Genomic DNA, 14,270 nt, shown 5'->3' on the forward strand with positions numbered 1-14,270 from the left:
AGTATTAGATTGAAATACCATTTAACTTCATTTTTGTGTACTTCACTTGAACAAAAGTCTCATTCACTTGAACAAAAGTCTCATGCAAGCTTTTTGATCAAATGATAGCTCCTTTGTCTTGATGACTGTTTGCCTTTTTTCGTTTTTTTCACATTTCCAACTTATTCTTTGGGTCACTAAGCTAGATGTTATTTTGGAAATAGACATGGGTTTGATCAAACACGTACATGTAATTATATGTACATTTTCTTTCTTGTGTAGAAGCATTGAATAATAAGAAATAAATTTCGCACGCAGTTGATTGTTAGATGAACAAGTTTCATTGGAGTAAAATTCTTCATTTTTAATGCTTTTGTAAACTAGAATGCCAGTCTTTTGAAAACTTGATCTACGTCATTCTGGTATAAAAAAGTTTATCCAAAACAAGGGTTCTCAATTTTTGTTTAAAACATGACGTCTGAATAATGTACAACACAAAAAAGGGAAATTTGATGGCGACTGCAAGGAAGTGTATCATATGTACAGTCAACAATTGCAAGGGGTTTTAATGCTTCATAAAGCATCATATGTCACCTATAAAACAGATACAAACAACATGGTACATCAGATGATCACAAAAAAATATGGCAGTAAGTATGTGACATCAGCAGCAGAGGGTCGCTTCATTGGTATGCATTATCTTCATTTCAGTTCCACGATGACGTCGTCAACAGCATAAGCTATCCATGAATTGCACAAAATATCAGGCAACGACTGACCTTAGTCGATAAGAAATAGCTAGCAACGTAACTGTCTATTCGCCAAGCGCTAGAAACTTTGATTGATTGTATGTTGTTTAACGTGCCATTCGAGAATTTATCACTCATATAGAGACGTCATCATATACCTTTGAAGGGCTTCAAATTTAGACCTTTACTGGGCACTCAGGGCCACTTAGCAGTCAGGGATTTTTATCGTGCCAATGCCTGCCGTGACACGGGGCCTCGGTTTTTAAGGTCTCATCAGAAGGACCCGCAACTTTCAATTTCACTTCGAAGTGCCGAGAGCATGGCGAAGGAACAGTTGCTATCCATTTTTTATCGACTTAGGTCATTGGCAGCCGAGATTGAAACTCACGACCTCCCGATCACGGAGCGAGCGCTCTACCGACTGAGCTACCGTGAACGGTTAGGAACTTTGAAGTGAAAGTTGCGGGTTCTTCGGATGAGACCTTAAAAACCGAGGCCCTGTGTTACAGTAGGCGTTCGCACTATAAAGAACCCTCACTGCTCAATGGCTCTGAGTGCCGATTAAAGGTCTAAATTTGAAGCCCTACACCGGTATATATTGATGTCTCCATATGATAGAAAAATTATCGAACGGGGCGTAAAACAACATACAACTAATCAGTCAATCACATAATATTAAACAAGGCGGTTTGCAATTGACTACTGGATGCTGGAATTACAGGCAGATATTTATTCGTGCCATTTATCTGACTTCAGTGACCACCAATATTATCTTCAAAGTCTTAATACCACCACAGTTTGGCCACAACAACAGCGCTTAACAATTTGGTTTTGCTTTAGCAGTGAGTCCAGTTTCCTTATTGCAAAGCCTTGTGGAAGAGTCAGAGTTCATAAGCTTCTTATTTAACGTTTTGCAGAAAATTGAATTCGGTAGGTTAATAGATTTGGTTCATATTAAAGCACATTGACGGCACAACAATACTCTGACAATTTCCTACCTGTACTTGTCTTTTTAATATCAAAGCATCCCTGGGGTAATGTTTCAATCTGGCAATACAAAGCATATGACGGCTCGTCTGACAAGTACATTCTTACGAAGCCACTGCATCTAGCCCTGCCTTGGCCGCCAGTTTTACACTGCTGCTATCCTGCAAGTTGCCATGGGTTAGGTTTGGATAGGATGTAGAATTGCGAATTCGCGATAAAAATATATAGTAGTTAATCCAATCCTTTTCCATCCTATCCTCTTTCCTACAGCCAGTCAAGTTCGAGTACAGGTACATGTACTTCGTATTTCAGGATTAATTATCAAAACGGATAAGTTTTGAAAAGTTTTACAAAAGGAATATTTGTAAACTTACAATAGGGAATATTTTTTTCTTCATTTTAACATACATTTATTTTTAAATTCATTAATATTGCGTGCGATTTCAAATGTGAACGATCACCAAAAGAATCTTCGCATGTAAACAGTTGTCAACAGATTTAATTTTCTACAGCATGTTTAGATTATTAAGCCAATTACTACATGTGTTATAGTTCAATAACACGTTACTGAGTTAAATGTGTTCTGTTTTCTTGCATCATCCTATGTGTGCTTGTACTCAACCCGTCAACGGTGGGCTTTAACACCACTTTTACAGTGCATAAAAACGTGCAAGTAATGTAAGCATACCAAGCACTGTACATGTGTGCATGTTTATACTTCCCCTTGAAACTATGGGCTAACGATTGAAGCTAAAAAAAATCATTCTATTATGATAAACTTCTGGACAAAAGTTAGACGTTGAAAAAGAGGGAGAGAGATTCAATTTGCAGATATTCTGTCACATGACATAAAGTTTTTTTAGTAGAATGATGTCTTGATAACAAAGAAATGTAGTAAACTTAAGGTCTACAATCTAAATGCAAAAATACCTCAATAATTGTATAATCATGGACAGTTCAAGTTTATTAAAGACCAATATTTAGTATGCCGTCTACAGACACCAATGATAGTCTAAAATATCATCTCATGAACGCAAATGAGCAGTGTTTTCCATCATTTGAAATTTTACTGTGTTGTAAACTTTACGCGAAGCACTAGTATTCACGGCATTTTCGCTATGAAATTTGCAACTGAACTACGTGTACTACTCATTATAAATACATTAAGCATACATACACAGTAAAACAGCTCATGGGGAACCCTGAATATGTGTATTAATACTGTATTAGGATACTATCTAACTCTTAATGTAGAGCTTGTGTCAGCTATTGCAGGGTCCAGGGATAGAAATGTCTTTGACGGATATGCCTATTCATTTTGTCCAAGGCATACTAAATGGGTTTAAATTTTGCAAACTAGAAGGTCAATGCAGGACTAGATGCTGTGGCTCAGTACAGTACCGACCGGACATAACCTAACACCAGAGCGAACCCCAAAAGCGAACCCCGGGTCCGCTTTGTGTTTGATCGGGGTCCGCTATTAAAAAAAATGGGTGCGCTCTGGGTTCGCTGTACGTTTGCTCGGGATTATCTCTGGGTTCGCTAAAGTGAACCCGGCGTTCGCTTGTACTCATGTATGAAGCGGACCCCGTGTTATCTTACCGCCTGTAAGCCCCGCCTCTTATATATTCCAAATATACAGTACAATATTTAGTACAGTAGATGAAACGGTTCTTTGTTGCTCAGTGGCGAAAGGAAGCACGTATACCTGTAAGTGACAATCGGAAGCCGTTAATAAAATAATCAAAATTTAACCCTAGATGATGTAAATTTGAAGCGAGTAGGAAAGATGTATACATGTATTTATTTAAATTCCTAATGCGTATGGGCTGATTGATAAGAAAACAAAAAAACAAATAGTAATAAATCAGATACTAATAGTTATAAAAAATAACAGCAATTTGAATTATTTTTTAAATATTATATCAAGTTTCTTTCAAGATTAAGTACATACTTGTAAAATTCTTGTAAAATACCAAGTCCGGTTAGGGCTTGAAAGTGGTTTGACTGCTTCTACATAAGTACGGCAAACTTTAATGAAGTTTCCGGTTATGTGGTTTTCATTATTGGTTTTCACAGTTCATGCCATTAAAACATATTCAAGGATCACACAAATTTACCAGTTTTATCAACGTATTCAATTGAATAATATATAGCGACATATATTTTGTAAGTAACACCCCCCTCACCTGGAGGTCACCAAGTTCTACATGTAACAAAACTATTTTACTCTGTCTGTAATTCTTTTTGTTTGTGGAGATACGGCGCCGACACTTCTTTCAGAATTGTTTAAGTTAGTGTTCTAAACTGGCGTTTAAATTTTATATTTTATATTTTACAAATCGTATCCCAGGTAACTTACGGAGTTAGAATGGGAGGGGTATATGGAAGGTGTAAATGTAAAAGGAGTTATACTTAAGCATGTAAGTACACCGTGACCATGGTAACGGGATACACCCTTTAACGAAATGTCGGTTAAAACAAGACGAAACCTTCACTGCTCTTTGCACCCCAAAAGAACTCCTTATCAGGTGGATAATTATTATACATGTTACTGTAGATATATGATTGCCACTTCATTCATGTACCTGTGAAACAATCAATAATTAATTTATTTTAAGGTAATTTAGAAATCAAAATGTCAAGGCGTAGAAATTCAAAATGCAGATTTTAACGTTTTAATGAAAACGAACTATCTCGTGTTAATGTTAAGACAATTAATTACGAATTATAAACAACCCTTACAAAAAAACTATAGTTAACTATAGTTTACTATAGTTAACTATAGTAAATCAAAGTATCAAAGTAATCACTATATTAAATCAAAGTTTTCTAAGTAATCACTATAGTGTCAATGTGATCACTAAAGCAAATCAAAGTTTTCAAAGTGATCACTATAGTGTCATAGTTATCACTATAGTAAATCAAAGTTATCACTATAGTAAATCAAAGTTTTCTCCATAGTAAATCAAAGTTTTCATAGTGATCACTATAGTAAATCAAAGTTTTTCATAGTTATCACTTTAGTTAATCAAAGTATCAAAGGTATACACTATAGTGAATTAAAGTGTCAAAGTTATCACTTTAGAAGTTCAAAGTTTTCATAGTGTCAAAGTTATCACTATAGTTAACTATAGTTATAGTATTTTTTTTTTTTTGTTTGGGAATAGATCTTTTTTTCTGATTTATGTGCATGTACGCGCATGTTAAGGTAGAGGTAAATGATTTATTTATTTATCTATCTATCTATTTTATTTCGAAGTGCATAATTGAGACGGAAAAACTAGGTGTGAAATAAATGTGAACAGGGAAAATAAAATAAAGAAATAATGAAATATTGAATGAATATATGTTTGTCAAGAAAAAAAAAACTACAGAAAAAAATTAATTGAAATTATCTTTTCAATCAATCTCCGTTTTTTTTTTTTTTTTTTTTTTTTTTTTTTTTTTTTTTTTTTTTTTTGGTCGTTGTTGCTTTTTTTACATTTTACAACCTGTCTAAAAAAAGTGCAATATATGATTAAAAATCTGTGCATGTTTAAATCGATTTTGATAAGAAACGATTTATTAAAATGAACAGATAATTATGTAGTCATCTTAATATTTAATGTTATCTAGAGACCTATGATTTATAAATACAGTACCGACCAGACACAACCTAACACCAGAGCGAACCCAAAGCGCACCCCGGGTTCGCTTCCTGGGTTCGCTCGGGGTCAGCTGCGGGTTCGCTTTCAGAAAATTTGGGACCGCTCTGGGTGCGCTTCGGGTTCGCTCTGCGTTCGCTCGGGGTCAGCTCTGGGACCGCTAGAGCGAACCCGGCGTTCGCTTTCCGGGTTCGCTTTACGCACTCATGCGTGAAGCGGACCCCGCTTTAATCTTGCCGCCAGTAAGCCCCGCCCCTTGTATATTCCAAATACAGTAGTGAAATCGATCATTACTGTTTTTATGGCGATCGAAACATGTACATGTAAGTGACAATATGGAGAACGTTGATAATTTTTTAAGAATTTCACCGTACATTCGACGTAGAATTATCACTTTTATTTTTCTTAACTTACAAGCTAAGTATATCTCGAAAGAAAAAAAAAGAAGAAAAGGTTTTAAATTTATTTTCGATGTATCGGATGGAGTGAAATTGATAAGAGTATCTTAATAAAAAAAAGCTTTCAAATTCATTTGTTTATCTTATTCATGCGTTTTAAAATAAGTTTGAACTTCCAATTGTAATTGCAATTGCTAAATCGTAATTTAAATGTTTGAAAGACAAACAAGTGAATTACGATCTCATCTATAAAATAGCTGTGACATACTGTACACGTAAAATGCTAAGTTTTCATATTTAACAGCTAGTTTATATTTAAGCTAGGTTGTCGTCCATTACATGTATATGTAGGTCGTGATAATCACTAAAAATTCTCATACAGTGTAACTTGAGTTTCGTTTTAAAGATCATTTATAATTTACTTCCATGCTATAAATCATTGTTTTATAAGGCGAGTTTAACGGAAGACTTATAAAAACAACAACAACAACAATAAAAAAATCAAAACAAACAAACAAAAACTAATAACTGGTCCACTGATAAGAAAATATATATATTGTTTAAGTTGTTTTCAAATACATGTAAATGATCACTTGAATAGTTTGTGTTCCTTACTGTTTCATGATCCCCCCCCCCCCCCCCCCGCCCATTACATACATGTACATACTGGAGCGCCATGTTAACAAATATAATTCTAAATGTTTAAAAATAAATAAATACAAGAAAGAAAACGAACAAAACCAGAATTCAATAACTGTAAACTCGCATGATTAAGTAGATGAAATTAAGATAATAACACCCGATGTTTGTTGTTTTTTTTTATTTCGATGAGCCCCCCACCCCTCTCGGTACTTGAATTGTTTCTATGGGCCGGTTGTAGCGATTTTAATTTCAGATAATATACAGTGTTCTCTCTCTCTCTCTCTCTCTCTCTCTCTGTCTCTCTGTCTCTCGTAAAGCTACATGTATTTTACTGATTTTCAGCATTCAGGTTGCAGCAAATTACATGCATGAACATGTACTCTTAATGCAACGTACCAAAGAACTATGACGTTTCCAAATTCAAAAATCAAAAAAAAAAAAAAAAGAATAATTGTATTTCTCATTGATAACGTGCCCAGACGAGGTACATGCAACTTAAGCTTCACTTTGAAACTACAATTATTAAAGTGTTGAAATTAAATAATTATGACAATTACAAAGTTCAAATACAGGTACCTATGTAATGATTGATTGATTGATTGTATATTGTTTTACGTCCCATTCGAGAATTTTTCACTCATATAGAGACGTCACCATATACCGGTGAAGGGCTTCAAATTTTGACCTTTACTCGGCACTCAGGGCCATTGAGCAGTGAGGGATCTTTATCGTGCCAACGCCTGCCGTGACACGGGACCTCGGTTTTTAAGGTCTCATCCGAAGGACCCGCAACTTTCACTTCAAAGTGCCGAGCGCATGGCGAAACCTATGTAATGAAAAAATATATGTACGTTTTCGTATTAAGGTATCTTTGCAAGTTCAATTTACTAATGTTGGAATTACGTGTACTTTTCATGCACAAGTACAAAACGTACCCGTCTAGTATATTTTTTTTATGTTCATATAAAGTATTTCGAAAATTACATGTAGTACATGTAAGAGGTTCGTGAACATGTAAACCTGTATAATTATATAATTATATCGACGCGAAGGAAAGTGATAAACATTTTTTTTGTTTGTTTTGTTTTGTTTTGTTTTGTTTTTTTTTTTTTTTTTTTGACTGACTTGCAAGTAGTTACAAAAATTCAAAAACATACAATGTAAGGTCTACATGTAGGATAATTAAAATTGACAAAATAATCTTTCCCTATATACAAGTATTTAAATCAAGCTATTTATTAAATTTTGGTAAAAGATTAATTAAAAAAGAATATATCATAGTAGTTAAATGAGATTTTTTTCCTCCAATTTACGTTTTGACATAATGCACATTTATTCTGTACAATGTACATTTAATTTTTTTTCATGATCAATTATTAAGATCGATAATTTCGAAGTTGAGCTGGATAAATTAAAACGTGCATGTAAATTGAAATAATTAATAAAAAAAAATAATTAAATTAAAGCACGCACATGTTCTTATACTAACTGTTCTTATATTAATGTTCGTATACTGTATCTTGAGATAATAAAATTCTATAATTTATGAAGACCATTTTTTTTTCTTTTTTTCTTTTTTTAGTAACATATGTTATAACCATTATTATCCTCTTTTTTTCTATTATAAATGAAAGTACTTATTGTGTGATAAATTTAGGCAATATATATTTATATATTAATGGATTTTAATAACATAAAGAAAATAAATATTGAACTATGTATCAATAGATTTTAAAAATAAAAAATAATGAAAATAGATGTGTAAATATTGCATGTTGTCTTTAGAATTAAAATATATAAATATAAAATCATGTTTAAAAATCATATGATATTTTTAGACTGTACATTCACAAGCTTTGCTTGTACAATGTTAAGATTATAAACTGGCATGTTGACTGGTCGATGCGCTGATGGTCAACGCATTTTATCACTTATCCTGATTGACAGACCTGTTCGGTATGTTGATTGGTCGAAGCGCTGATGAGTTAATCGCTAATCCTGATTGACAGCTCTGTTACGCAATACCGAACGCGCGTTCGCTTTCTGGGACCGCTACTGAATTTGGGGTTCGCTTTCAGCGTTCGCTCTGGGTCCGCTCTGGGTTCGCTACGGGTGCGCTCCGGGTTCGCTCGGGGTCAGCACTAGCGGACCCCAAGCGAACCCGAAGCGAACCCAGAGAGCGAACCTGAGGTGCGCTCTGGGTTCGCTTTCTGTTAGGTTGTGTCTGGTCGGTACTGTATTAAGTACAAAAATAAAACTAAATCTTAATTGTACATACATACGGATTGCTTATACTGTACGTGCACAGTGTTTTGATTAACATCGAAATGCCAACCGGCATGCTGATTGACCGACGCGCTGATTGGTCAACGTGTAATCCTGATTGACAGCTCTGTAACGTAATAGCGAATGCCGGGATCGCTTTCTGGGTGAGCTTCGGAAATTGGGATTCGCTTTTGAGGTTCGCTTTTTGTCCGCAAGGGGTGCGCTTTTGTTGCGCTCTGGGTTCGCCCTGGGTCAGCTCTATCAGCTCTAGCGGACCCTGGAAAGCAATCCCAGGGAACTGTTAGAGTTCACTTTCAGTAAGGTTATGTTTGGTCGGTATTGTATGTGGCTTTGTATTGTCAGATTGAAATATGGCTCAAGGATCTGTATTATTGGAAAGATATGTTCAGTTAGGACATCGTCAGAGTACCGTTGTGCTGTCAAAATCCTCTGAATGTGAAGTAATTCAATCCTGCTTGTATACAGTACCGTCGCTCATATCATAAGACTACCGACACCGAATCTATCAAGCTCTGTCAAGCCCCCGTAGGTTTTTTTTGCAGAAAGGTTCATCAGAAGCTTACGCACTCTGACAATTACATCAGGCTTTGAAGAAAATAATCTGGACTCTTAGTTAAACTTTACTGTTACATGTGTGCAGTGTTGCTGTGACCATATTCTGTTGGTCTTAAACCTTGAAGTCAATATAAGCGGTTTGTAAGGTCAGAACAATGACACAAATAAGTTCTATGGCTCTTATTCCGGCATCCCGTGGTCAATTACAAACGGCGTTGTTTGATACTAAAGATACTAGAGATAGATAATGCTGTACAACTTTGATGAAGATGATGCGAACCAATGAAGCGACCCTACGCTGCTGTTATCACGTTCTATATTTTTGACGACCATTTGTTGTACCATGATTTTGGTATCTGTTTAAAAGGTACAATATGGTGCTTTGTATAACATTAAAACTTCTTGCTATCGAAAACTGTCACACACTTCCTTTCAGTCGCCAGATTTCTATTTGTGTATATAGATTGAGCATTTGTAAATAGCGTCATTTTTCAAAAATATCAAAATTCGAAATCCTCAGATTTTGTTAGACATTTTGTACCTGAATGATGTAAATCGAAAAGCAACGAAAGAAAAAGTGTTCAAAAAATAAATTTTTAGCATTCTGCAAAATTAGGTATTTCTGTTTGTAAGTTTTGTAGACTGGTTGTCTTTTTAACAATAGCGATAAAATTGATGTATTTTACTCGAATGAATCATAATCATTTAAAAACAATTGCACGGAAAATCTACTCTATATTTTACGGCGGATTATTCTTATTTTGCATTTTTTAACAGTATATAAAACTGTACTCTATAACTTTATAGATAGAAATTTTATAGCGTGAAATAGATAGGAAACGAATCTTGTTTAGAAAAAATCTTTTTGTATATTTGCAATTGTCATCAAAGATATTTTTGAAATTTAGAACTCGGCAATTACGGCCTTTGTGCCGTGAGGGATCTTTTTCTTGCCAGTACGTAGTGCGAAACGGGAACTCGGTTTATCCGTACGACATGTCTCCGTGTCACACGGTGGATTCAAACACATGACGTAAGGATCACCTCCTTACTCCTCGACTCTAGAGCAAACGCTTTAACCATTGCGGCATGCGGACGCGTAATATTGAATAATAGTAACAAACACGCAAGACTGTCAGATATTGCGGCACATTTTTTTGAACAAAAATATTTTACTTTGCTGGAATGAGATTCGAGTGAACAAATTTTATTCAAAAGATAAACATGTCGTGCATTTGTAAAATAAAGCTACGGTTGTTTTCTATTTGTTTCCTTGCTTTTACTAAAGACCGGTATAAAAGAAGATAAATATATATAAGGTAAAGACGTTACGTTTATTAATGCTACCACTAAGTATATATATATATATATATATATATATATATATATATATATATATATATATATATATATATATATATATATATATATATATATATATATATATGTGTGCAATTGCCAATGCAAATTCAGTTTGATAAAATAACTAATCTGTGGAACTTCTCATTCTTTAACATTTCCGTGTACTGTCATGAACCCAACTCACAGTTATTGTACTATTGCAGAATTTTGAGAAACCGCCTTCACTCACCATTTTCATAAACAGCAAAACACTTCGGTATATTGCACTTTGCCACTAATGTGACTTTCATTATAGAAATTACTTGTAATTAATTATGTAATAATTGGTCAAGAAATCCATAAAATTATTAATTAACTTCTTATTATCTGTATCAAAAATTCACAACAGAATGAAGTCGAATTATGAATATGATTGATATGTAAACAGTGATTACCTAATATGTGGCGTAATTGATTACATAATATATAAAACCTTCTTGTGGTCTGAAACCGCCATGTACTTGATTAAATTTATACTTTAAATTAAATTTAAGCAAGTTCAGACCCCAAGAAAAAGGAAATCGAAAAAGGGGCAAAGTGCAGTAATACCTGTCAAAATAAAAAGTAATTTTAAGTCAGCAGAGATAAACATATGCCCTGCTTGTCCTTTTGAAAAGTTTGTACGTTCCACACATATGAATCAATAGGAATAAACATATGTCCTACTATGTACCCAATGAAACCAAGAGCCATAAATGTACAACCAGATGAAAAATTCCAAGTCAGAGATAAACATATGCCCTGCTTGTCATTCATAAAAGTAAGTCTACTCATGTCAGTTTGTTAGTAGAACTACTGCTACCTAGGGAATAGATATGCCAAAAGTGAACTGCTTATTAAATCCCAATCAGGGATAAACATATGCCCTTGACTGAACATGCCACGAAAAGTTTATTCACAGACACTGATATTAACTTTGGTAAATTATGTCCGACGACATCATATAAACACGTGTTCTTGCCTAGGTTGAACGTTTGTCACACTGCTATGCACGCATAATGAAGTGTTTTCATTTAATATATCATTATATAAATATATATTTTTCAAAACAGTTGCTGTTCAAACTTGTCACCAAATGTTGTATGCATCAGAAATTAAAAGGTTATCGCCATTGAAATGTCCAGGGTTGGTAATTTTCCCTTAACGCCAATCAAGATGGAAAAGGCGGAAGAGGAGGTATCTCTACTGGATGTCTGTCTGCCCAAGTAGCCAGTTCCAAGAATTGCTGTACCTTGGAACGAGAAAGTCACATAGCAAATTTTCTTTGCTTGACAAATGTATTGCTCTAAAATAAATATTAAATTCTAGACAGGTTAGCACCAGTTTCCTCAACAAAAACATTATGTGTTTAACCTTAGCTGTTTGCTTATTGATCACATGAACCAGTGCATGATTGTCAGTGTTAAACAAAATACATTTATTAGCAAGGTATTTTGACCATGTTTGCACCGCAAGTACTATAGGATAAAATTCCAAAATAGCAATATTCTGGTATCTCCAATTAATATCCCAATTTCCGTGAAACCACTGACTACCAAGCACTGCAGAATATACAATAGACCCTGATGCATCAGTATACAACTTTATTTCAGTAGAATTTAACCACCTATCAGGCAAAAACATGGTAGATCCATTGTAATTTGAAAGAAAACTCAGCCAAACATTTAGATCTTCTTTTACTTCCTTTGTCATTCTAATTTTATAGTATTGTTTTTTTAATTCCAATAGTCAAGTCTATCAGTCTCCGAAGAAAAGACCTACCGGACAATACTACATTACATGCAAAATTCAATAAACCTATCAGTGACTGAAATTCCTTGAGTGTCAATTTTTGTTGTTGTAAACTTGATTCAATTTTCGTAGCACACTTAAGGATCTTATCATCTGGAAGCCTAGATTCCATTTTAACTGAATCCAATTCATATCCCAAGTAAGTTATGATCTGGCTGGGTCCACATGTTTTTTCAAGTGATATTGGGACCCCTATATCCATCAACATATCGAGGAATGCCTTCAACTGTTTAACACATTCAGTAGTTGATTTATTAATGATTATAAAATCGTCTAAAACATGGGATATGCAAGATATTTTCAGTTTATTCTGAGCTATCCATTGTAATGCTGTTGAAAATCTTTCAAAAATTCTACAAGAAGAACTAAGACCAAATTGCAAGCAGGAGTCCACATAATATTTGTTATTCCACTTGAAACCTAAATACTTAAATTGTGATTGATGCATGTTGGTAATTCTAAAAGCCGATTTTATATCTGTCTTGCAGCAGTATGCACCTTTTCCACAATTTTTTATTAATTGGATAGCATCTGAAACCGATGAGTATTGAACAAATGACTCATCCGGTGGAATCCCCTCATTGATGGACTTGTTTTCTGGATATGATAGATGATGAATCATTCTCTATTCCCCAGGTTCTTTTTTTTAACTAAGCCTAATGGAGAGCATTGTAAATCAGGTATTGGTTTGATTTCAAAAGGTCCGTAAATCCTCCCAGCCAAAATTTCCTTTTGTATCTTACTAGATATAACCTATGGGTTTTGGAAAGAAGAATTTAAATTCTTTGATTCAATACCAGGGCATTCACCCACAAAACCCAACGAAAACCCATTAGAGAAACCATTCATTAGATATTTGGATTCATCTTCATCATATCCAGCTAACCATTTTGCCAATCTACTTACTTTTGCTGGTGTCATTCCTTTGTTTGGAAGGGTTGGTAAATTCTTTGTTATTTTTATTTGTTTGGGTGTAGAATTTTCTAAGGAAACGAAAGGGCTGCTGTGTTTGTCTGTTACAGTGGCTAAATGGGTGGTTGCTGCCACAGTTGTAACACATATGTTGGAAAAGACAGGATAGACCTGCACGACACTGCTTACCTGCATGATAATTGAAACAAGCCCCTTTTGGGATGGGCCTTGACGGTGCGTCTTTATTTTTACTACTTACTTTTGTCAATAGATCAGTTTTGAGTCTAGCATTTACATACAATTCCATGTGAACATCACCCCATGCAACTTGTCCTTGAGATACAAGCTGTCTAAATTCTGCATCGTAATTTTTCCAATTACCTTTGGCATCAGCAATATCTCTCACTGCCTCTAAATGCTTGGCTAATTTTGACTGCTGTTCAGGATATTTTATACAATATATTGCTGCATACCTGTTCCAAGCTGTAATCCAGTCATGCATAGAGGAAACATTTGACTTGTTTTCGGCATCGTTCTCAACCTGGTGAATGGTTAACTTCCCCTGAGTATCACTATTTTCTACTTGCAAAGAGAACTTACCCTTCTTCTGTTTTTCCATTGATAAAGGTTTAACAAAATCAATGCACTGATTAGACCATATCTTAGCCTTGATTTGGTCAGACACAAGGGCTTCTATTGGCACTGCTGTGCTGACAAATCCTGTTTGTCCCCTACCTTTATTTGACTCAGTGGCCTCGGGCAATACACTAGACTGAGAATTTACAGTGACACTATTATCTGAGATGGCAATCTGTGGAGATGCTTGCACATTACTATTGTCTATACTCCCCTGATTATTCAAATTCGATGATCTAGTGTTGACAACTTCATTAATAAGTGTTGTTATTGAAGCCGTAACCCTA

General features: G+C 34.7%; 1 protein-coding gene across 1 annotated transcript; it reads right to left on the reverse strand.

Moving 5' to 3' along the window:
- Positions 1-11,695: 11,695 nt before the first annotated feature.
- On the reverse strand, positions 11,696-13,967 carry LOC133204127 (uncharacterized). The gene is made up of 2 exons (XM_061339895.1): positions 13,607-13,967; positions 11,696-11,875 (listed from the first exon to the last, which is right to left on the reverse strand). Exons 1-2 carry the CDS (start codon positions 13,964-13,966, stop codon positions 11,795-11,797), a joined length of 441 nt encoding a protein of 146 aa, XP_061195879.1. The 5' UTR covers position 13,967; the 3' UTR covers positions 11,696-11,794.
- Between the last annotated feature and the right edge of the window lie 303 nt (positions 13,968-14,270).

The sequence above is a fragment of the Saccostrea echinata genome, unplaced genomic scaffold (genome assembly GCF_033153115.1).
Source record: "Saccostrea echinata isolate AGI-Se365-2 ecotype Australia unplaced genomic scaffold, CSIRO_AGI_Sech_v1 ptg000052l, whole genome shotgun sequence".
Lineage (NCBI taxonomy): Eukaryota > Metazoa > Mollusca > Bivalvia > Ostreida > Ostreidae > Saccostrea > Saccostrea echinata.